This window comes from Pan paniscus, chromosome 1 (genome assembly GCF_029289425.2).
Source record: "Pan paniscus chromosome 1, NHGRI_mPanPan1-v2.0_pri, whole genome shotgun sequence".
Taxonomy (NCBI): domain Eukaryota; kingdom Metazoa; phylum Chordata; class Mammalia; order Primates; family Hominidae; genus Pan; species Pan paniscus.
Window position 1 is genome coordinate 126,858,604 of NC_073249.2, and position 24,255 is coordinate 126,882,858.

At 36.5% G+C, this 24,255-nt stretch overlaps 2 protein-coding genes across 8 annotated transcripts in view; one reads left to right on the plus strand and one right to left on the minus strand.

Moving 5' to 3' along the window:
* Positions 1-33: 33 nt before the first annotated feature.
* Positions 34-23,816, plus strand: LRRC39 (leucine rich repeat containing 39). 2 transcript variants are annotated; one of them, XM_057302866.2, is made up of 8 exons: positions 34-953; positions 8,781-8,886; positions 9,926-10,082; positions 10,977-11,113; positions 13,026-13,171; positions 14,144-14,296; positions 16,825-16,964; positions 20,245-23,816. In XM_057302866.2, exons 1-8 carry the CDS (start codon positions 841-843, stop codon positions 20,298-20,300), a joined length of 1,008 nt encoding a protein of 335 aa, XP_057158849.1. In that variant the 5' UTR covers positions 34-840; the 3' UTR covers positions 20,301-23,816. The 2 variants fall into 2 exon arrangements, with proteins under 2 accessions (XP_057158849.1, XP_054971664.1); XM_055115689.3 differs by lacking the exon at positions 20,245-23,816 and adding an exon at positions 19,907-19,974.
* TRMT13 (tRNA methyltransferase 13 homolog) overlaps positions 15,353-24,255 on the minus strand; it is a 20,821-nt gene continuing 11,918 nt past the window's right edge. For 2 of the 6 annotated variants that reach the window (XM_008960556.5, XM_003808470.5), the window contains exons 10-11: positions 21,013-21,445; positions 15,353-20,716 (exon numbers count right to left, since the gene is read on the minus strand). In XM_008960556.5, the coding sequence (XP_008958804.2) occupies positions 20,521-20,716; positions 21,013-21,445 (629 nt within the window). In that variant the 3' untranslated portion in view covers positions 15,353-20,520. Of the gene's footprint in view, positions 22,806-24,255 lie in introns of all 6 variants that reach the window. The other 4 variants (XM_055115642.2, XM_055115635.2, XM_055115629.3 and 1 more) reach the window with 2 other exon arrangements.

The following is a 24,255-nucleotide window of genomic DNA, read 5'->3' on the forward strand; positions in this document are numbered from 1 at the left end:
CTTTTCCAACTACATTACTTTATATTTACTTTACTTCCTTTAAGGTTTTCCTATAATGTTGAATAGAAGTGATTGTGAATGTCTTTGCATTCCTGAATTTGAAAGGAAATAATTCAAATAATTGTGAATCAAATTCTTTTATTATTACTAATTTGATAAAAAATCAATACGATTATTTTAAGGCCATAGGATATTCCATAAAATGTACCTACCATAATTTACATAACCATTTTCCTATTATTGAGTATTTTCCTTTCATTTCTGAGATTCAGGTCAAAATCCTTAATACTGCATCGTCCATTTGCAATTTATTTTACACAAAAGAAACAATCCCAATATATTATCACTTAACTGAATTTCTACTTGTGCATATGGTGTCCTGATTAGATTGATATCTCAAGATTCCAGTCTTTTTAAAAATCTCCATTATTTAACCATTTTCCTATAATTGGACATGAAGACTAGTTGCAGTTTTTCATTACTGTGAAATACACAGTAACAAAGGAATCATATATTAGATATGAGACCCCCAAGAAAATTGTTCACCTTCTTTAAAGCTTAATTTTCTCATCTATACATTAGTCAATAAAAGTACCTATATTATAGTATTTTATGAGAGTTTTTAAATATGATATGGCATGTAAAGTATATAAAATAGTTTTTGGAGCATGGAATGTGTTCTATAAATATTAGCTATTATGATCAGTATGGTACTCAATGAACAGTCTGAAACATTGCTTTTTTTCTCTGGTACATTTAGGTCCTTTCTGAAATGGTATCTATGATTCAGCTATTCAAAACCTAATGAAGTTGGTGACTCTATGACAATGTGGAGAAATCATGACAGAAAATGTGGTTTGTACTGGGGCTGTCAATGCTGTAAAGGAAGTTTGGGAAAAAAGAATAAAAAAACTCAATGAAGACCTGAAGCGAGAGAAGGAATTTCAACACAAGTATGCTAAAACATATTTATTATTTTGAATTAGTGAAAATTCATATTATCATCACCATAAAAAAGAGCATTCTAAATGCCTTGTTATTGAATTTGATATAGAATTTTATTTACTGGAAACTCAAAATATACTTAAAGAAAACAGCTGACTCAATTAAATTTGTCTATGCGATAGGAGTCACAAAAAATACAAATGTGAAAATAGTAGCTATCTTATACCCTCATAGGACTCTGTTTAACATTCATCAAAGTTTGATTAGTATCATATAGTCTAATTTTCAGGATTGTATGTTCAGCATTATATGCCCTAGGACCTAAAATAACATTTGACAGTAGAAGGTACAGTAGATTCTCATTTATTTGAATAGCCATGTGTTCTAGCCAGAGCTGCTGGATCACTTGATTCCTTGATCTGGGCTATATTTATTTGACTCTCATTTCCTCTGCCTCCATTTTATCTTACCTACTTTCCTGATTGGATGTCATCAAAAAGTATTCTACTAATCCTGTAAAAATAGTCCCTTTCCTCATAGATTCATATAGTTCCATACAATTCTCATTCATTGTCTCTTTCTATCATTATTATTATTATTATTATTATTATTATTTTTGAAATGGAGACTCACTCTCTCGCCCAGGCTGGAGTACAATGGCATGATCTCAGCTCACTGCAACCTCCGCCTCCCAGATTCAAGTGATTCTCCCTGCCTCAGCCTTCCAAATAGCTAGGATTACAGGCGCATGCCACCACACTCAGCTAATTTTTGTATTCTTAGTAGAGACAGGGTTTCACCATGTTGGCCAGGCTGGTCTTGAACTCCTGACCTCAGGTGATCCACCCACCTTGGCCTCCCAAAGTGCTGGGATTACAGGCATGAGCCACCATACCAGGCCATTGCCTCTTTCTAAACATTAAATTAGCAAATGTTATTTGCCGATGTCAGTTAGCAAATAACAGAAAATTCAACTAAAGATGGTTTAAGCGATAGGGAAGTGAGGCTGTTCTGAAGATAGTCAATGCAAAGCCTCAACATCTTTTAAAAGCTTTTTTTTTTAATCACCTTCCACTGTTAATCCCTGTGTCAGTCTGATCCTCGGATTAGCTTCCTTCAGTGTTACAAGATGACTGATGCACTTCCAGGCATCACAGCCAATGATCATTATGTTTTCAGAAAAGTGGAAACTATTTTTTTCTATTTCTTCTTTAAGAGTAAGGAAATCTTTCACAGAGGGTCCCCAACAAACCTCTCCTTCACTTCTCATTGGCCAGAATTGGATCATTTGTACACATCTAACCCAGTTACCTTCTAGGGGAATGAGACTGATTGGTTTAGACAAATTAAGATTCATCCCTGGTGTATTAGTCCGTTTTCATGCTGCTGATAAAGACATACCTGAGACTGGGTAATTTATAAAGGAAAGAGGCTTAATTGACTCACAGTTCCACATGGCTGGGGAGGCCTCACAATCATGGTGGAAGATGAAGGAAGAGCAAACGGACATCTTACACGGCAGCTGGCAAAGAGAGAATGAGAACCAAGTGAAAGGGGAAACCTCTTATAAAACCATTGTCTTGGTGATTAACATTTGGCTCCTCATTACTTATGCAAATTTCTGCAGCCAGCTTGAATTTCTCCTCAGAAAATGGGTTTTTCTTTTCTATCACATCCTCAGGCTACAAATTTTCTGAATTTTTATGCTGTTTCCCTTTTAAAACTGAGTGCTTTTAACAGCACCCAAGTCACCTCTTGAATGCTTCGCTGCTTAGAAATGTCTTCCTTCAGATATCCTAAATCATCTTCTTCAAGTTCAAAGTTCCACAGATCTCTAGGGCAGGGGCAAAATGCTGCCATTCTCTTTGCTAAAACATAGCAAGAGCGACCTTTACTCCAGTTCCCAACAAGTTCCTCATCTCCATCTGCGATCACCTCAGCCTGGATTTCATTGTCCATATCATTATCAGCATTTTGGTCAAAGCCATTGAACAAGTCTCTAGGAAGTTCCAAACTTTCCCACATTTTCTTTTCTTCTTCTGAGCCATCCAGCTCTTTTCTTCTTCTGAGCCTCTGCCTGTTATCCAGTTCCAAAGTCACTTCCACATTCTTGGGTATCTTTACAGCAGTGCCCCACTCTATCGGTACCAATTTACTATTTTAGTCCGTTTTCACACTGCTGATAAAGACATACCTGAGACTGGGTAATTTATAAAGAAAAGAGGTTTAATTGACTCACAGTTCCACATGGCTGGGGAGGCCTCACAATCATGGTGGAAGCCAAAGGAAGAGCAAAGGGACATCTTACATGGCAGTCAGCAAAGAGAGAATGAGAACCAAATGAAAGGGGAATCCTCAGCCAGACATGGTGGCTCATGCCTGTAATCCCAGCTACATGGGAGCCTGAGGCAGGAGAATTGCTTGAACCTGGGAAGCAGAGGTTGCAGTGAGCCAAGATTGCACCATTGCACTCCAGCCTGGGCAACAAGAGTGAAACTCCGTCTCAAAAAAAAAAAAAAGAAAAGAAAGGGGAAACCTCTTATAAAACCATCAGATCTTGGGAGAGAGAATGAGAATAGTATAAGGGAAACTGCCCCCATGATTCAATTATCTCCCACTGGGACCCTCCCACAACACGTGGGAATTATGGAAGCCACAATTCAAGATGAGATTTGGGTGGGGACATAGCCAAACCATATCACCTGGATTACTTGGTAAACACTTGGACTTGGAAGCAATTGATATTCTTCCAGTAAACGAGGGTGGGGGGCAAGAAGCTACTGATAAGCAATGATTTGTGTTGCTAAATATCTGTAAAAACAAAAGATCTTGACAGGGAGGAATAATTTTTCCCACTTATTTTTTAGTAAGTGTGCAGATATAACAAGATTTCTGTTCAAAGTGGATTCTGCAAGGACAGTGAGGGAAGCCCAAGGTCAAGCCTGGTCAAGCAGAGGATGTGGAACCTGACTAAAGTTTTGATAAAAGGGATCTTTGTCATTAATTAAGAATCACTTAATTTCAGAAATTTCAGAAGTTCTCTATATAGGAATAATGAGTGTGCAGTCTTGCCCTTACTTACTGCTTGTTCTTTTTTGGCATCATCTATTTTATGATTAGGGAGGAGGATTCTCTGTTAGCAAAAGGTAATTTCCAAAAGTTAAGTTAGACCAAAATCAGCTTCTACTTTTAGAAACATTACATGGAATTTGTGTAATGTAGTTTTTCAAAGCACCTTTCCCTTAATTTTAAAACAATTACATTGTAAAATCATTGTACAGTATTATAAAGCTTGGATTGTGGTTAAAATTAAGTATAAACTACTTTAAAAGTAAATTATATAGAGATCAAAGGTTAGGTTTAAAACCTGTAATATGACTAAATAAATAATTTTCCAGGTATGCTGGCTTGTGCCTGTAATCCCAGCACTTTGGCAGGCTGAGGTAGGAGGATTTCTTGAGCCCAACGAGCTTGAGACCAGACTGGGCAACATAGCGAGACCCCATCTCTAAAACAAAAAGTTAGCTGGGCGTGGTGGCATGCACCTGTAGTCCCTGTTACTTGGGAAGCAGAGGGGTGAGGCGGGAGGATCAATTGTGCCCTGGAGGTCAAGGCTGCAGTAAGTTACAATCACACCCACTGCACACCAGCCTGGGTGTCAGAGCAAGACACTGTCTCATTAAAAAAAAAAAGAAAAAAATTAATAAGTAAACAATCATAACTGATGCAAAATGGTAAGAACCTGAGAGACCTTTTAAAGTGAGACAGAGAAGCTGATTACCAGAGAAAAGGCTAACTGGAAAATTCATAGAAATTTAAAACCGACCAAAGGTAACCCAAAGAAATGTCCTTACTTTTTTACTCTGCTCTGAAATAGACCAGTGTTTCTCAAACTTGTCTGCGTAGGAATCCCATAGGGATCTTATTTAAAATAGCTTCTGGGTTAGTAAGTCTGGAGTAGGACCAAGAGTCTGGATCTCTAACAAGCTCCCAGGAGACAATGATGCTGCTGTTCTGCAAATCACACTGACTGGCAAGGAAGTAGACAAAAGAAGCCGATTTGAAAGGGGTCAGTACACAGGCAAGGGGTAAGAAGGGTAAGAATGTAATCTAATGCTGCTTCGTTCAGCTAAATTGGCTAGAGCTTTAGCTAAAAAATGAAAGAAAAAAAGCCTACAGTTTAAACAGAAATTGTGTTTTCTCCCTTTTGATGCCAAGCTCCTTGAAAAAATCAAGTACTTAGGTAACGATTGGTGTGGCAATATCGGAAAAAGGCCTTATTCTACAATAAAATTTGTAGAATCAAATTTTATTTTATTTTTTTAGAGACAGAGTCTCACTCTGTCACCCAGGCTGGAGTGTATTGGCGCAATCTTGGCTCACTGCAACCTCTGCCTCCTGGGTTCAAGTGATTCTCCTGCCTCAGCCTCCCGAGTAGCTGGGATTACAGGCCCACACCACCATACCCAGCTAATTTTTGTATTTTTAGTGGAGACGGGGTTTTATCATGTTGGCCAGGCTGGTCTCAAACTCCTAACCTCAAGTGATCCATCTGCTTTGGCCTCACAAATTGTTGGGATTACAAGCGTGAGCCACCACGCCCGGCCTCAAAAGGGTTTTAGAAGAGTTATAAAACTTCGATTAGAGACCTGAAAGAATATCAAGATTAAAATAAGCAGTTTCACACCTGTAATCCCAGTGCTTTGGGAGGCTGAGGCAGGAGGATTGCTTGCGCTCAGGAGTTCGAGACCAGACTGGGCAACATAGAGAAGGCCTTTCTCAATTTTTTTTTTTTTTTTAGAAAAAGCTGTATAGGAATTATAGAATATTTGAGCTGGAAAATACATAGATATCATTTAATTATAACCGCACATTTTATAGGTAAGGCCCACAGATGGGGGATGTCTTGCTCAAGGTAACCAAATTAATAAATCGTATATTCTGGACTTAGATCATAAAAACACAGAACCAGAAAGAATTTAGCGATCTTTACAGAGATGGAAATAGATTTTTCTAATAATAGCCTGATCGTAAACTCAGTAACAACAGAGCTTTTTGTATCTCCAGTGTCTAGTACTTGGCTATAATGGTTACTGGATTAATTCCTTAAGTTAAAGGTCAAGGGATAAGATTCCTAATTTACTTGTTACTAAATCTTGCTCTGAATTTCATTTCTTTCTTAGTAATAATTAATAACCATTAAGCCCATTGTTTGAATAGTTCTATTTTTATAATAAGTAATATAATTGAATAGCTGACATTATACATTTTTTCTTAATTATCCACATCTATGGGAAGCTTAGCTGTTTAGATCAGAAGGCCACACATATCCCACTGCCACAGGGCACCTGTTAGCAGATTAAATTTTAAGCAAGTGATAGATTAAAATACACAGATACTAAGAGAGGTATTTTACAAACCCAAATACTTAAAGACAGCAAATTCAACACTTTGTTTACTTTTGGCTTTCTGTTCATTAAAATAAAATCCTTATTGAAGATCAGTTAATATGCAAAACTGCTAAAATTATGTATTAACTCTCAGAATGTCAAGAGATTTCTGGCAAACAAATATTCAAATTAGTTAAACTTCATGCTTTCAGGACTGCTCATATTTATTATGTATCCTTTTAACAGCCTAAAAATTTCAAAATTTTCAATTCTAAACTTACTGTCTTTTTCATGAGTGAAGAATTTTCTGGGATAGAAATAGCTTTTTGCAAAAGGTTTTCCAGTTTCTTTTCTTTCTTTTTTTTTTTTTTCTGGAGACCGAGTCTCGCTCTGTCACCCAGGCTGGAGTAAAGTGGTGCAATGTTGGCTCACTGCAACCTTTGCATCCCAGGTTCAAGCAATTCTCCTGCCTTATCCTTCCTAGTAGCTGGGACTCCAGGCATGCATCACGACACCCAGCTAATTTTTGTATGTTTAGTAGAGATGGGGTTTCACCATGTTGGCCAGGATGGTCTCGAACTCCACCCGCCTCAGCATTCCAAAACTGCTGGGATTACAGGCGTGAGCCACCGTGCCTGGCCGGTTTTCCAGTTTCTAGTTTGCATTTTTCTAGTTTGAGATCATTCTTATGTTTGCAATAGATCAAAAATCAATAGGAATGTGCTTCAAATGACAAAGATTTTATACATTTTTATATGTAAAAAGTAAAGACTAGATAAAATTAACATGTAGTAAGATGAAACTGAATTCTGAAGTTGAACTGTATTCTTTGCAAGCCATTACAAAGTCTATTAAATATGTATAGATTACTCACCAGGAAAACGCAAATCAAACCCACAATCGGATACCATTCGCACCCACTAGATGGCTATAATAAAAAAGAGGGACAATAGCAAATATTGGTGAGGATGTGAATAAATCAGAACCTTGATATGCCACTGGTGGGAATGTAAAATGGTGCAATCATTTTGGAAACAGCTTGGCAGTTTCTGAAAACGTTAAACATAGCCAGGCACAGTGGTTCACGCCTGTAATCCCAGCACTTTGGGTGGCCAAGGCAGGCGGGTTGCTTGAGTTTAGGGGTTTGAGACCAGCCTGGGCAACATGGCAAAACCCTGTCTCCACAAACAATACAAAAATTAGCTGGGCGTGGTGGAGCATGCCTGTAGTCCCAGCTACTCAGGAGGCTGAAGTGGGAAGATCACCTGTGCCTGGGAGGTTGAAGCTGCAGTGAGCCGTGATGGTGCCACTGCACTCCTGCCTGGATGACAGAGCGAGACTTTGTCTTAAAAAAGAAAAATGTTAAACATAAAGTTACCATATAACTCAGCAATTCTACTCCTATGAATATACCCAAGAAAAATGAAAACATGGTCACACAAAAATTTGTACATCAATATTCATAGCAGCATTATTCCAAATAGCCAATAGTGGAATTAACCCAATGTCCATCAGTTGATGAATTGGTAAACAAAATGTGGTAGATCTATACAGTGGAATCATTCTGCCACAAAAAGAAATGAAGTACTAATACATGCTACAGCATGGATGAACTTTGAAAAAAAACGATGCTAAGTGAAAGAAGCAGACACAAAGGCTATATATTGTATGATCACATTTAAATAAAGTGTCCAGGATAGGAAAATCCATATACAAAAAGTAGATTAGTGATTACCAAGAGGTATGAGAGGGAAGAATGGAGAGTGACTGCTCATAGGTATGGAGTTTCCTTTTTGAGTGATAAAATGCTTTGGTATTAGATAGTGATGATAGTTGCACAAATCTGTGAATATACCAAAATTTACTGAATTGTGTACTTAAAAAAGTAATTTTTATAGTATGTGTATCAGACCTCAAAAAAGTTATTAATAAAATCTATAGAGTTATGATACTTTTTAAAAATTTAAAAATAGGGCATTTGTGGTACTAATCATATTTATAATTCTTGCAAAATAAGTTATTGTCTGATTTCCAGGTACCAATAGTCAAATGGTTGTTTTTGATTGGTCATTAAAATATATATCTATAAAAGTGGCTGGGCGCGGTGGCTTACACGTGTAATCCCAACACTTTGGGAGGCTGAGGCTGGTGGATCACAAGGTGAGGAGTTTGAGACCAGCCTGGCCAACACGGTGAAAACCTGTTTCTACTAAAAATACAAAAAATTAGCCGGGTGTGGTGGCGGACGCCTGTAATCCTGGCTACTCGGGAGTCTGAGGCAGGAGAATCACTTGAAACTGGAAGGCGGAGGTTGCAGTGGGCCGAGATCAGGCCACTGCACTCCAGCCTGGGCAAAAGAGCGAAACTCTCTCTCTCAAAAAAAAAAAAAAGTGAATGCCACTTATGTAATTGTCTACGAACTAAAATGATTTCCTGGTTTCCTAGGCTAGTGCGGATCTGGGAAGAACGAGTAAGCTTAACCAAGCTAAGAGAAAAGGTCACCAGGGAAGATGGAAGAGTCATTTTGAAGATAGAAAAAGAGGAATGGAAGGTAAGCTTTTATAGAATATTTGATTTTCCACATTTCGCATTTTGTGAGTCAATTGAATGATTCTGAGACTGTGTAATTAAGACTAGAATAGTTAGAAACTAATTTTAATAATACACCAAATGAATTTGAGCAACATGAGCAACTGAAAAGAAACACAACTTCACAATTATTTTGCAAAAGTTCAGTTTGCTTCAACCCTGCCTAAACCTAAATCATTTGTGATATTTCTCCTATTAATCCTTCTTATAGCAACCTCTCATTTCCCATAAAAAAGATAACCATCTGCCTAATAAAAATAATATTGCTTTTCCAAAGAAATGCTCAGTTAAAACTTTATGGAATGGAAATATTAGTATTTTCAGTGGGTCTACCACCTAACTCATATTCTTTCTTCCCCTTACACACAAACTCACAGTTGGTTAATTATATTAGGCATACTCTAATTTTTACAAGAGCTTCTAACCCTTGGGTCAGTGTTTGTTTTTATGTTTTATGTCAGTGTTTGTCAGAGTTAGCTCCTTTATATTTTCTACTGGCTATTTTAGGCTGAAAGGGAAAAGGCAAAGAGTTCAGAATAGTTGAAACTCTTAAAATTCTCAAATTAAAAAATAAATTTTTAAAAATATTCGTATATTTCAAAACAGAAGTGGAAAAGCAGTTTGAATTATTGATTGAAATTATTTTTTTGGATTGTCTCATTTTCAATAACATATATGTACTTTAGGAAAGCCTAATACTGCATAGGAGAATCATCAGGACATACTGGATGTGTGTACATTATTGATCAAAATATTTTTGTTTATTCTATCATGATTGGGGTTTGAAGGTTTAGCCAAAAAAAAAAAAAAGAAAAAGAAAAAAAAAAGGAAAGATCTTAAAATCCGGAAGTCACACAAAGCACTTGGAAAAGTAACCCACTAAGGAAAACAAATTCCAAATATTCCAAAGTGCTTGTATAAGTCAAATATCACATTTCAGGGTGGCGTGATACTAAAAAAATTTAAGTAATATACAACGACCATCATTTCTTTTACTGTAGACCCTCCCTTCTTCTCTGCTGAAACTGAATCAACTACAGGAATGGCAACTTCATAGAACTGGTTTGCTGAAAATTCCTGAATTCATTGGAAGATTCCAGAACCTCATTGTGTTAGATTTATCTCGAAACACAATTTCAGAGATACCACCAGGGATTGGTAAGAAAGATTACTTTTATTCCTGTGCTATTTTATCCACCAGCAGATGTGCTTTTTATTAAGATTTTTTTGGATACATGGAATAAAGACCTCTTTATACAGCCCTCAACCTTGAGAATTTTAAACATTTAATCTAAATTGAAGCTTCTAGGGGATTCAAGTTTGTGGATTTACTGAGGTGATTCAAGATGAGATTTCAATGAAAGAAAAGCCTCTTTGGAAATATCCTGTGATTCTCGGAACAATATTGTCGGCTCAGCTATTCCTCTTAGGAAACAACAGGTTGAAGGCAATAAAGCAAAACAAGAAGATTCTTCAAATGGGAAAAAAAAATCCAAATAGAAAATTGCTGAGGATTTTGTGTAGACAAAATGAAAATAGTTTTCGATTTTTTTTTTTTTTTTTTCCTATTGCACGGATAAACTTGTCCCTTGTTTGAAGAAGGGACAGGACACAGACTGGGAAAAGGAAAGACACTAAGAACTCCGAATTTGCCAATACAAAATTGGCAAGTAAGTTATGCTGTAGGCCGGGCGCGGTGGCTCACGCCTGTAATCCCAGCACTTTAGGAGGCCAAGGCAGGCGGATCACGAGGTCAGGAAATCGAGACCGTCCTGGCTAACACGGTGAAACCCCGTCTCTACTAAAAATACAAAAAATTACCTGGGCGCGGTGGCGGGCGCCTGTAGTCCCAGCTACCGGGAGGCTGAGGCAGGAAAATGGCGTGAACCCGGGAGGCGGAGCTTGCAGTGAGCCGAGATAGCGCCACTGCACTCCAGCCTGGGCGACAGAGCAAGACTCCGTCTCAAAAAAAAAAGTTATGCTGTAATACCTTAATAACTATAAAGATTATTTTATATCCAACTCCTCTCTATTGTATATTATTTTTTATAGGACTGCTTACTAGACTTCAGGAACTGATTCTCAGCTACAACAAAATCAAGACTGTCCCCAAGGAACTAAGTAATTGTGCCAGCTTGGAGAAACTAGAACTGGCTGTTAACAGAGATATATGTGATCTTCCACAAGAGGTTAGAAAGACATAAATGCCTATGATTGTATTTTCCATCTGCAGTAGTTGACCACTCAATGTGTGGTTGTTAACAATAATAAAACTAATGAGAAAATTCTATGTATTTCAGAAAAAATATTTAGAGAAAACCATTTCCTTAAGTATAATGCAGGTTTTAATTGGAGAAAGATTTAGTGTAAAAGATACTTCTATTATTATCACAGTACTGACATCATTTGTTAAACTGTGATCTCCTTGAAGGCCAGGGTGAGAGTTGTATTATAGTCTCAGAATTGAGGGCAGAGCCTAGGTTGTAGTGATTACTTAAATGCTTTTTGAATTAATAAATGGTTATCATAAAGCACAGACAATGTGGTGATAGCAATGGGACTGGAATGCCTCCAAACTTTGATTTGGTATGATGTCTTGTTATTGGTCAAACCAAATTGATCATATAAAAATAAAGACATTTGTATTACTTTTTGAAAATATTTAATGCTCTTAGAATCAGTGAAGAAGTTTCCATGGTGCTTTGGCTTTGAAAACAATGACTTTACAAGATAAAAGTTAAGAAAAATAATAAAAAAGTTATTCCCTTCTCCCACTTTATCTTAATTAGTATATCAGACTTTTCTTCCAAACCAGCAAACTTGTCACCAACAATTGTCGCTCTTGCAAATAAAACACAGTATATACGTATACATTATATCTTCTAATAGTTCAATTTAATGAAATGTATACCCTTGTGTATTAGTCTGTTCTGACACTGCTGATAAGGACATACTCAAGACTGGGTAACTAATAAAGAAAAAGAGGTTTAATGGACTCAGTTTCACGTGGCTGGGGAGACCTCACAATCATGGCAGAAGGCAAAAGGCATGTCTTATATGGTGGGAAGAGAGAATGAGAACCAAATGCAAAGGGAAACCCCTTATAAAACCATCAGATCTCATGAGGCTTATTCACTACCATGAGAACAGTAAGGGGGAAACCATCGCCATGAGTCAATTGCCTCCCACCAGGTCCCTCCCACAACACATGGGAATTATGGGAGGTACAATTCAAGATGAAATTTGGGTGGGGACACAGCCAAACCATATCACTTTGCATACAATAAAAATGATAATCATATGGATAATTTCTTACACATACAAGAGGGCCAATAAATATTTTATTTCTAACTCATGTGTTTTTGTTTCTGGGTTGGCTCCGTCATTATAAAAGCTATGTGATTTTGTACAGTCTATAAACCAGTCTTTTTTTTTGAGACAGAGTCTCACCTTTTGCCCAGGTTGGAGTACAGTGGTGTGATTCTGGCTCACTGCAGCCTCAACCTCCTGGGCCCAAGCAATTCTCCCACTTCAGCCTCCTAAGTAGCTGGGACCACAGTCGTGTGCCACCATGCCCAGCTAATTTTTAAAGTATTTTGTAGAGACAGGGTCTCACTATGTTGCCCAGGCTGGTCTCAAACTCCTGGACTGAAGTGATCCTCCTAACTACCAAATTGCCTAGCAAAATGCTAGGATTATAGGCATGAGCTACCCCTTTCCTCCACCACTATTATTTGGAAGTTAAATGTTGAGTTTTCCCATACAATTCTCAACTACTGGATCAAAGGAAAACATGATAATGGGTGCTTACTCTCAGGGAAAAAAAGGTTTTGCCAGGCACATTCTATAAACCCTGAAACCAGGTTATTATGAAAGATAAATTTTCTTCAAATAGATGAACTTTCTATGAGAGTTTTCCACTTCCCTGGAGGTCATTTAGCTTTATATTTATTTTTAATTTGTTGCGGACTAATATGACTAAATAAAGCCCAAGTAAAATGTGAATATTCCTGGATGTGAAATATCTCCTTTACCAATGTGAGTCTTTTAGTAGTTTACATTGTGGACATTTATTTTGAAAGACCTTGCTTTCTTCTTCAGCTCAGCAATCTGCTAAAACTTACTCACCTTGATCTGAGTATGAACCATTTTACTACAATCCCTCTTGCTGTGTTGAACATGCCTGCCCTTGAGTGGCTGGACATGGGAAGCAACAAACTTGAACAACTTCCTGATACTATAGAAAGGTAAAAGAAATAACTCTTTATGCTAATGATGAAAGTCTTGAAACCTCTTATGAAAAATAACCAAGCAAGACAAATGGGATCTCAAGCATAATCAATCACAATAGGTCCAACTAGTTTGAAATACACTGTTTTAACAGAATATTTTCATTTGTTCCAAGTAAGTAAAAGGGTTTGGGAAGAAGAAAAAACTGGCTTTTTTCAAGTGATCCACCTACCTCAGCCTCCCAGAGTTCTGGGATTACATGCATGAGCCACCTGGCCTGGCCAAAAGTGGCTGACTTTGAGAAATTAACAAGAATATGCCACAATAACCACCTTGCTTAGTATATGCCAAGCACTTCTATGCACTTTACAAGTGGATGAAGAAACTAATGACAGAGATGTTAGCTAACTTGCTCAAGTTAGTAAGTGGGCAAGCTAGGATTTGAACCTAGGCAGCCTGGCCCCAGAGTCCATGATGTTACGCATTATGCATACTGCTTTGCTATAAATGGGCATATTCATCATTTGATTGTTCTCTTAAGACTCTGTCTCAGATTAGGTAACATTTACAGTAGTTCTTCTTCAAGAAATCCTATGAGAATAGTGAAAGAATTCTAGAATATGTTGATTTGATTTCATTTCTATTGCCATATGACATGAGAGTTATACTGTAGAGATGAACTTCCTGATGTGGTTTCTCTAATAACCAGGTAATGTGATGTCAGTTAACTCAATAAGTATACTGGTTAAAGATGCTGTAAAAGACAACATTTGATTTTTAACATAAGAACCAAAGGCTGGGTGCAGTGGCTCACGCCTGTAATCCCAGCACTTTAGGAGGCTGAGGGGGGAGAATAGCCTGAGCTCAGGAGTTTGAGACCATCCTGGACAACATGATAAAACCCCTACCTCTTAAAATTATTTGTTAAAACTCCAAAACCAATATTTTCATATTATATGTAATTAATTGTAGAAGCCTTAATTTTTCAGAATGCAAAATCTACATACGTTATGGCTGCAACGAAATGAAATAACATGCTTGCCTCAAACAATCAGCAATATGAAAAATCTGGGTACTCTTGTTCTCAGCAACAATAAACTGCAAGATATTCCAGTATGCATGGAAGAAATGGCAAATCTGAGGTAAAAAGTTGTAGGCACAAAACTGAAAAACCTTGCTTTCTTTCTGGCTACAGAAAAAAGTACTGTAGAGAGATTGTTATTAATAAATTTCAGTTGTTATTTATATGAATGGATATCTTAAAAATCTTTTCCAATGTTGAAATTCTATAATTTGATGAATAGGATTCATATAACACTGGTCTATTCAAGAAAGAATCCTTAAAACTAAAGCAGTTTGGGATTTATCACCTTTAAGAAATGTCTTCCATTTTAGATGTTTATCAAAGGTCTTTTATGGGGAAGAAAGTAAATGTATGAAATAATAAATGTGTGACCTTTATGGATAATGTTGGCTCTGAACAAACTTTTGAAAACTTGGTTGACAAAATTTTGAATCAACTGAAAAAAAGCATGACTTGAAATCTCTGAATGCCTTGGTTCTCAGTATTATCATTCTTCATTGAATTTGTTTCTTATTAAAATATGTAGTTTTTAAGACTTTTTTCTCACAGTATTATGTAATTTTTTAGCATGGGTAGATGGGACTGTCACTTGTATGTTATCATACAGCTGACAAGTATTTTTGTCTTTTGTTTATTATCTTAGTTTCATGCTATGTATGTACCATAACCAACCTATTGCCTATGAGAAACACGTAAGATAAAATATTTACAGCCATTGTTACAAGTTTATAGTGTATTTTTCTATCTTGTTTTATATGTATGTTACATAACATTCAAAAGGAATTTTTTTTCTTGAGAAAAGGATACAAAATGCAAAATCCACAATTTTGATAACTGAAAATTGCCAGTTGTTTTGCAGTACTTTATTATATTGGGTGTCTTGTCTCTTTTGGGCTTCTAGTTAGCTAATGAATGAATACATTAGACATTTTTGGGTTTTAGTTGGGATTTTACATAGCTTGCATTTTAATTCTTTGGTTCTTCGCTGTTTGTATTAACCCATAGCATTATTTTAATAAATGTTATAATACCAACCTAAAAAAAAAAAAGAAATGTCCTCTGTTGATGACATTTTCATGAAAATTATACAGCTAAAAAAACTTCACTCACAACATAAAAATCAAAAGTGTAAAAGTGTTTATTTCCTAAATAAGCACAAAGGGACACAATTATGTTATTGATAGCAGATATATTAGTCGGGAGTGGTGGTGCATGCCTATAACAGCTACTCGGGAGGCTGAGGCTAGAGGATCGCTTGAGCCCAGGAGTTCGAGGTTGCAGTGAGCCAAGATTGCGCCACTGTACTCCAGCTTGGGAAACAGAGACCATTTCTTAAAAACAAAACAAAAACAAACAAACAAACAAAAAGCCACTAGATATAACTTTTTACTAAGTACTATCAAAACTCTGTCAAGCATTTTTTCTTTTTAAAAATTATTTTAGATTATTTTAGGTTGCTTGTATGTCTTCTTTTGGGAAATGTCTGTTCATGTCCTTTGCCCGCTTGTGGGGTTGGTTTTTTTCTTGTTGAGTTGAGTTCTTTGTAGATTCTGGATATTAGTTGTCAGATGTATAATTTACATATATTTTCTCCCATTCTATAGGTTGTCTATTAACTGTTGATTATTACTTTTGCTGTGCAGAAGTTTTTCTAATTAAATCTCATTTGTCTATTTTTGGTTTTGTTATGTTTGCTTTTGAGGTCTTCATCATAAATTCTTTGCCTAGACCAATGTCCAGAAGAGTTTTTCCTAGGATTTCTTCTAGGATTTTTACTGTTTCAGATGTGACATTTAAGTTTTAACCCATCTTGAACGCTCCCTCAAGTATTTTTCTTCCAAAGCTTAATCTTCTGACAAATGAGAATAAGAGAATACCCACTAAAACCCAAAACTTCCATAACAAAATAATTCATTTATTCACTTGTTCAGCAACTACCTGCCTTGTACTGGATAGTGAAGACACAATGATAAGTAAGATGGAGGTATATAAAATATGCAGAAACTAAGTTCATAGCACTAATTTTATATTTATGTTAAAATTGCTCTTAGAAGTTAAGCTGTATTGCATTAAATATATGCTGTAGGCCAGATGTGGTGGCTCACACCTGCAATCCCAGTACTTTAGGAGGCTGAGGCAGGCAGATCACTTGAGGCCAGGAGTTCGAGACCAGCCTGGCCAATATGGCAAAACCCTGTCTCTACTAAAAATGCAAAAATTGGCCGGGCGTCATGGTGTGCACCTCTAGTCCCAGCTACTTGGGAGGCTGAAGCACAAGAATCACTTGAACCCGGGAGGTGGAGGGTGCCATGAGTCCAGATCGTGCCACTACACTCCAGCCTATGCAACTAGACTAACAGTTGCTTTTATAAGCTTTGAAAGTAAGTTGTCTAAAGCTAGTGTTTTTTTTCTCTTAGGAAAAAAACATAAGATTCTTGAGATATATCACATCTCACCAAGTTGTTCAGTTATTGAAACCAGTTAAAAACGAGTAATTTAGTATATTATCATTTGACCTTTCTCCAGGGAAATAAATGTACACTTCCATGACACCTATAAAAATACTGTTTTTTGATGAACTTCTAGGTTTGTCAACTTCAGAGACAACCCACTGAAATTGGAAGTATCACTTCCTCCCAGTGAAGGCACAGATGAAGAAGAGGAACGGGAATTATTTGGCCTTCAGTTTATGCACACATACATACAAGAGTCACGGAGAAGAGCAGGTATAAGATTTGTATATAACACAGATTAAATGTTCTTTTTTGGTAGAGTAATGTGTATATCACTAACTGCTGCCTTTTGATTAATTCCTTTATGTATTTCTCATTCCATCTTAAGTTTTCTGTCAAATTCTGTTCTCTTAGTCAATATTGTGGGAAGAAAAAAAGTGAAATAGAGAGAGAGGTTTTAAAGATATTCAAAGTCTTTCAAGTGGGGGAAGGAAATAAATCCTTTGGCTAAGCATCTGAAGTAAAACCAAGTGAGTGAAGACATGATTCTTAAAGCTTTGCTACCTCATTCTACCAGCTTGCCACACAAAGCAGTTTGACCATGAACTGACCTTCCCTGTCACTCCATAAATAGAAAAAAAAATTTACCTAGGGATGAAAAATATTAAGAGAACACAGTTTTTGTTTGTTTGTTTGTTTTTTTAAAGAGATGAGGTCTTACTATGTTGCCCAGGCTGGAGTGCAGTGGCTATTCAAAGGCACAATCATAGCTCACTGTAGCCTTGAACTCCTGGGCTCAAGAGATCATCCGACCTCAGCCTCTGGAGTAACTGGGGCTATCAGTGCATGCCACCACGTCTGGCTGAGAACACAGATTTTAATCAACAAAGTGAGGTTTTGATATAGAGATTTCAATCACTTAGTCTCTGATAATTAATTAAGGAGGGCCTTTAAGCCAAACCAAGATCAGGGGAAGAGGACAAAGTGCACAATTATTTGTTAATAAAAACAATGAAACAATAGTAACAGAAATCATAGTCTTATAATTTTAAAATGTTGAGTTTTTAACTTAAAAGGTAGATTTTAGTTCAACTTAATGCAACAACTAGTTTGAAAAATGAATATAACTGAGAAGACAATGACAGAGTTTTTCAGCTAAAGGAAATAATTTTTACTAACATTCAGTGGAGGATGTTTAGGAAATGGTGATTACATTTATTGCAGCAAGGTCATAGAAGCAATGACATGGAGACAGACTGGGGGAAGACAGGCAAAAAAGTCATAATTGTGACCTAGTTTTGGAAAGCAGAGAATATATAAAGACGATTAGGAGACAGAATCGGTAATTGAATGAAGATGAGAAAAGGGAGTTTACAATGAATGTTTTTGGTTTAGAGGGCAGCTGGATAGATGGTGGTGCTAAGATGGAGAATGAAGTACAGAAGATGGGTTGGCGAATAGAATCAGGTGGTAGAGGCAGAAGATGATTTCTAATTTTGGCAGGTTTTTTTTTTTTTTTTTTTTTGAGGAGTTTCTCTCTGGTTGCCCAGGCTGGAGTCCAATGGTGCAATCTCGGCTCACTTGGCAACTTTCGCCTCCCAGGTTCAAGTGATTCTCCTGCCTCAGCCTCCTGAGTAGCTTACAGGCATGCACCACCACGCCCCACTAATTTCGTATTTTTAGTAGAGACAGGGTTTCACCATATTGGTCAGGCTGGTCTCGAACTCCTGACCTCAGGTGATTCACCTGCCTTGGCCTCCCAAAGTGCTGGGATTACAGGTGTAAGCCACCACACCTGGCCCTTAGCAGTAAATTTGATGCACCTGTGGAACATGCAAGTTGTGGTAACTGTGTAGGTGAATCTGAAGTTCAAGAAGAGGTTTGTTGAATCTGAAAATTCTGCAGGACAAGAAATAGCTGTATGCATATCCCACATAGTCACTTTCTCATGATATGTGAAGACAAATTAACAGTTAGGAAAACAATAATCCTGACCTAAGGCTGGCATGTTGAAGGACAAACTTATCTTCCTTTAAGGTACTTGATACCATTGTCAGAAACATACCATTAAGCTAAATGGGCCACAGAACTGTTTCTGTATGATAATTCTTGGGTGTGTATGTATATTTTATCAAACATAAATGAGATTATGCCTGTTGTAGAATATTGTTTATTTCTGGGCATAAATTGTTGAGTGATGCAAAACAAATTTTATGACACAAATTAGTATTGCTTGACACAATAAAAAAAGGTTAATTATTTAATGATATATCTTCATTTAGGTTCCCTTGATTGGGGACATGGGTAACTAACTTAAACAAACTACTTTACTTGACATAAAACTTATAACAAGGGAAAAAAGTTAACAACTTAAAGAGATAATAAAATCAAAGCCTATTATGTTATTAAAAATAGATTCACGAGTTACTACCACTACTATTACTAGTTAATATTTATTGAATTACTCTGTGCTTGGAACTGTTCTATGCATTTTACTTGTGTTATCTCATTTGATGTTCACAACAACCTTGTGAGGTAGGTATTATTGTTATCATCATCATCCCCATTTTAAAAGGAGGAAATTGAGGCACAAAGAGATTAGGTAGCATGCCCAAGGTCGCACAACTGAAGATGGTAGGTTTGGAATTTGAACCGAGACAATCTGACAAGATATATGAGACTAAAGTCAGGAATTTTAAATTGGTTAGGCTTCTTATTTACAAATCATGTAATCATAGAACTACAGGATAAAAATAGTTATTTCAGAATATCATAATATCTAAAATTAGTAATTCTGAACCTTTGTCTTGGCAAATGTACCATCAATTAAGACAATTTTTACAAATAAAGGCAGAAACAAAATAGGGATAAGATGCAGAAGAGAATAACAGTCCTACCATATATTTGGTTTAGTATTTTCTTGTGCATAGAAACCAGTCATGAGTTAAATAAGGCCTAAATTTGAGAAGGTTTTTGGTTTCATTATCTAATTTCTATTTTATTCCAAATTATTTTCCCAAACAGAAGAGAACATACTTATTGTTTGTGCCTACATATATAAAAAATGACCTGATAAAAGATATGAGATAGCTAATCAACTTCAGAAGTTATTTCAAATTTGTGAATTATGTTTGTAAGTATCTTTTTGGAAGTTCTAACTAGACAATTATCCAACAAAATAATTAAGTGAAATAATCTTTTTTCTTTGAAAACAGCTCTTCAGTTTTGTGTTTGTCATGGACAGATTCTGACAATATATACATGTATGGCTCTGGAAATTTGAAGGTGACTTCATTAATTAATTGTGTTTATTAATTGTGAATATCTCTGAATTGTCTGCATTTGAGAAAATCACAATTGTGCTTTCCAGATCTGTAGGGAAAAATGTCCACATATCAGTCAAATTCTCAGATTGGCCCTTGTTACAATCAATCACTACCTCTTGAACTTAAGAAATAAAAAATATTAAATAAAATCAAAGGAAGATAAATTTCCAAAATTAATACAAACAGAAATACGCTAATTATGTGTTGACATGTTATGTATGTTTCAGATCACCAAGTCAACGGTTCAACTACTTTACCAATCTCCATAAATACGGATGGATAATATAATTCAAGATGCCCTTCTAAAGAGGATTACTTTGGTGAATTCTCTAATGTTTGGATTTCTGAAGTAAAAAGAAAAGCTATTACCAAAGTTTAATGAGGCCACAGCATTTTTTAAAGTTCATATTATTTGCTATTTAAAGTATATATTTTTTGATATAAAAATATAATTAAAAAATTTTTTTTGGTGGAAGACAGATGATGCTCAAATTTCTTTTCCATTAAGCAGTTGTTTCTGGTGATGAAGAATGATTTGGTAAAGCAGTTAACAAAACATTTTCCAAAGACACCAGAGGGTCTGTATAGTACTGCAAAGCAGGACTGAATCCCTTCTGCTGCAAATACTGGATTCGACCTTGGTCAATCAGCAATTTACAAAGATGCCCTATTTTCTTCTTTTCTTCAACACTAAGAAGCCTAAATTGAATAAACACACACAAAACATTGTTAAAATTTTGCAAAAGTTTATAAAAAATTATTTTTGTCACTATTTATTGAGACTGTTAACTAACCCATAATGTACTAAGTACTTTGTCCCATGCTTCCAAGACACATTATATTTATGACCACAATAAAAGATGTGTATATTTTAGCTTATTCTAAAATTAGATTATAAAATAAATTTTCATGAATTGTTGATAATAGTCATCTAAAGTACAGTATAATATAATATTTCTCCTTTAGTATCATGCATTACAAAAGTAGTCTCTTACCCAGGCAAACAATCAGCGCCATCATCTGTGATTCTGTATCCTCCATCATCATGCTCTTCACTATCATCATTCTGATTATCTTGCCTCTTTGTGGTACTATCTGAGGTTTCCAAAGATGTTTTCCGCATCCCACAAGTTGCCCAACTACTCATTCGCTGGAAATAGTGGAATTCCACTGCTCCAAGGCCTAGAGCCCTGAAATATTCTTTGCCCACATAATGTCTCCAATCACACCTGTGGTGACAACAGAGTGCAATAACAATGCCAGCCACAGGGTTCCACTTCTCTGGGACATTTTTTTCATTTCCTTCCTTGGCCAAAGTGTAAATTTCTTTTTCTGTTTTATCATTCTTTATGCGTTTGGCTAAAGGTTCTTCATTCCTTTCCTCAAAACTGGCAGCATAGGTTTCAACCAAACATCGTAATGCAAGATCTGCAAACACAATTATGTGGCCCCCCCAAACCACATCATCTTTAAAAATAAATACTTTTTACATTTATTAAGCAGTACTGTTTTTAAAAACCCAACAATAAAAACAGCAAAAACCTACTCAGCTTTATATTTGTAATAATACTATCATGAATTATCAACTTCATTCAAATTTGCTCTATCTTCTCAATTTCTTTAATGATTTATTCTGCATAAAGCCTACTTCCCAATAAAGCTATCTGAAGCTTAAGATCTACAATTTGAAGAACTTTTACCCAACTACCTGAATTGTCTCTCACTTTTCCTACCTTAGCTGAGGAAATGACTTGTATAGGAAAACTTTATTCACCTACACTTACATTCTAGTTTAAGAAAGGAAAAATGAAGGAAGGAAGGAAGGGAGGAAGGGTAGACAAATCTGTTTAGGCTGATGCTAGGTCAAGATGCTTGTCTTGAAGAGGCTCATAGCAAATAGTGATGAACTGAAGAGTTGAAAAGAGGGCGTCAGAACAGAATCTGGAAAGCAGGCCTCACTGAGTAGCCTTACTGTATTTATTCATTTATTTAACAAACATTTACTGAATTCCTTTCATGTTCAAAGCACTGAGGATACAATTATTAATATACACAAACTTAAGAGGCAGATGTACTCCACATTACAATGAAAATATTTTAGTATATTTTAAAACTAAATAAATGGATTTTTGATGACTATGGCTATTTCCCATCGAAAACTCCTACACTGTTGACAATACTGGAAAGACCCAAAATGTAGGACCCATATCTTCTTAATCATTAGATTGTCATGTTGTGTCTGTTCAATCAAAAACATATACATATTTTAAAATTTTATTACCCTAAGATATCACAAATGACTATTAAATGATCTGATATTTCACTAGTAAATTTAATTCAATATATGAATTTAAGTCAACAAACATTAGAAACCCATTATTTGCAGAAAGTGATAGCTAATCTATTATTTCATAAACTATTATTTACTGACAAAATACATTTAGTCATTGTTTTATTCATATTTGACTTAAGTAAGTGATTTTCAGAAATGTGAATAACCAGATAAATTATTAAAAGAATTAAGTTATTTCAGGCCAGGCGCAGTAGCTCACGCTGGCTGAGGTGGGCAGATCATGAGGTCAGGAGATGGAGACCTTCCTGGCTAACACGGTGAAATCCCGTCTCTACTAAAAATACAAAAATTAGCCAGGCGTGGTGGCACGAGTCTGTAGTCCCAGCAATTCGGGAGGCTGAGGCAGGAGAATCGCTTGAAGCCGGGAGGCGGAGGTTGCAGTGAGCCGAGATTGCGCCACTGCACTCCAGTCTGGGCGACAGAGCGAGACTCCGTCTCGAAGAAAAAAAAAAAGAATTAAGTTATTTCAGAATTAGAAGGAGCTTTAGCAATTTATCTCAATTCATCTTTTATAAAGAACTTAAAAGACAAAGCCACATATGCAGAAAGGGACAAGGAAACAGCAAATTGGTAGCCAAGATTATTCATTCATTCAAATATTCACTGTGTTCCTGTTATACAGCAAGCATTGTATTAAGTATATACCATATACTCAAAAAATTCAGAGCATGGTGGAAGAATTAGATATATAAACAGATAATTAAAATACCACAAGGTAAAAATATGCAGAGGGTATTATGATAACACCAAGGAGGCATATCTTATTTAAGGGAGCTCCCTGAGAGTGGTGACAACTGAGGTGAAGGATGAGTAAAAATTGACCAGTTGTTTTGTTTGGGTGAGTAGGTGAATGGGGGTGAAATTCCAGATATAGTAGAAATAGTACAGTCTATGGAAAAGCACACAGGGTTTTGATGTTGCTGAACAGCAAAGTAGGAGACAGGGAATGTAGAGAGAGGAAGGCTGAAGCCAGATTGAGACTAAAACGTTATGTCAAAGAGTTCGGACTATATCAGGAAGTACCGAAGAGTTTAAAGGGAAAGACACATTAGTTGTGTAGCAGATGGGTCTGAGATTGATTGAACGATTGAGATAGGGTCTTGCTCTGTCACCCAGGCTGCAGTGGTGCTATCCTAGTTGACTGCAGACTCAGACGCTTAGGCTCAAGTGATCCTCCCACCTCAGCCTCCTGAATAGCTGGGACTACATGCACAAGCTATCGTGCCCAACAAATTTCTGTAGAGATGGGGTCTTCCTATGTGCCCAAGCTAATCCTGAACTCCTAGCCTCAAGCAATCATCTCACCTCAGCTTCCAGTGTTGGGTTTCCAGGCATAAGCCACTGTGCCTGGCCTGAATATTAGTATTTTAAGGACAGAAGTGGAAGGAGACTGTGAAATAAACAGAAGAATGGCATAGATGTAGGGGAAGAACCAGGAAATAAGAGTATCGCAAAAGAGAAGAAAATGGAATTTCAAAAAGGGTAAGCAACTGCAGCAGAGACAAAAGGAGGATTCAGATACAGTGAATCAAGGGGAAAAAATTATGTGGAACATGAGAAATGGCCACTGTAGGTCAAAAGAGTGTACTCCCTCCTACCCCCAGGATGGAACTGGTTTACTTTAGAAGACTTTTATGAGGCTTAAATGAGATAAGGTATGCAAAAGTACAGTCATGCATTGCTTAACTATTGGTGTATGTTTTGGGAAATGCATTAGGCGATTTCATCATTGTGGGAACATCAGAGTGTACTACACAAACCTAGATGGTGTAGTGTAGCCTACTACACACCTAGGGTGTATGGCACAGCCTATTGCTCCTAAGCTACAAACCTGTACAGCATGTTACTGAATACTGTAGGCAACTGTAACACAATGGTATTTGTG

Coding starts and splice junctions, on each gene's coding strand:
- LRRC39 (XM_055115689.3), top strand. CDS start 841: ATGACAGAAAATGTGGTTTGTACTGGGGCTGTCAATGCTGTAAAGGAA. Junction 954..8,780: donor GAGAAGGAATTTCAACACAA/GTATGCTAAAAC, acceptor CTGGTTTCCTAG/GCTAGTGCGGATCTGGGAAG. Junction 8,887..9,925: donor TAGAAAAAGAGGAATGGAAG/GTAAGCTTTTAT, acceptor CTTTTACTGTAG/ACCCTCCCTTCTTCTCTGCT.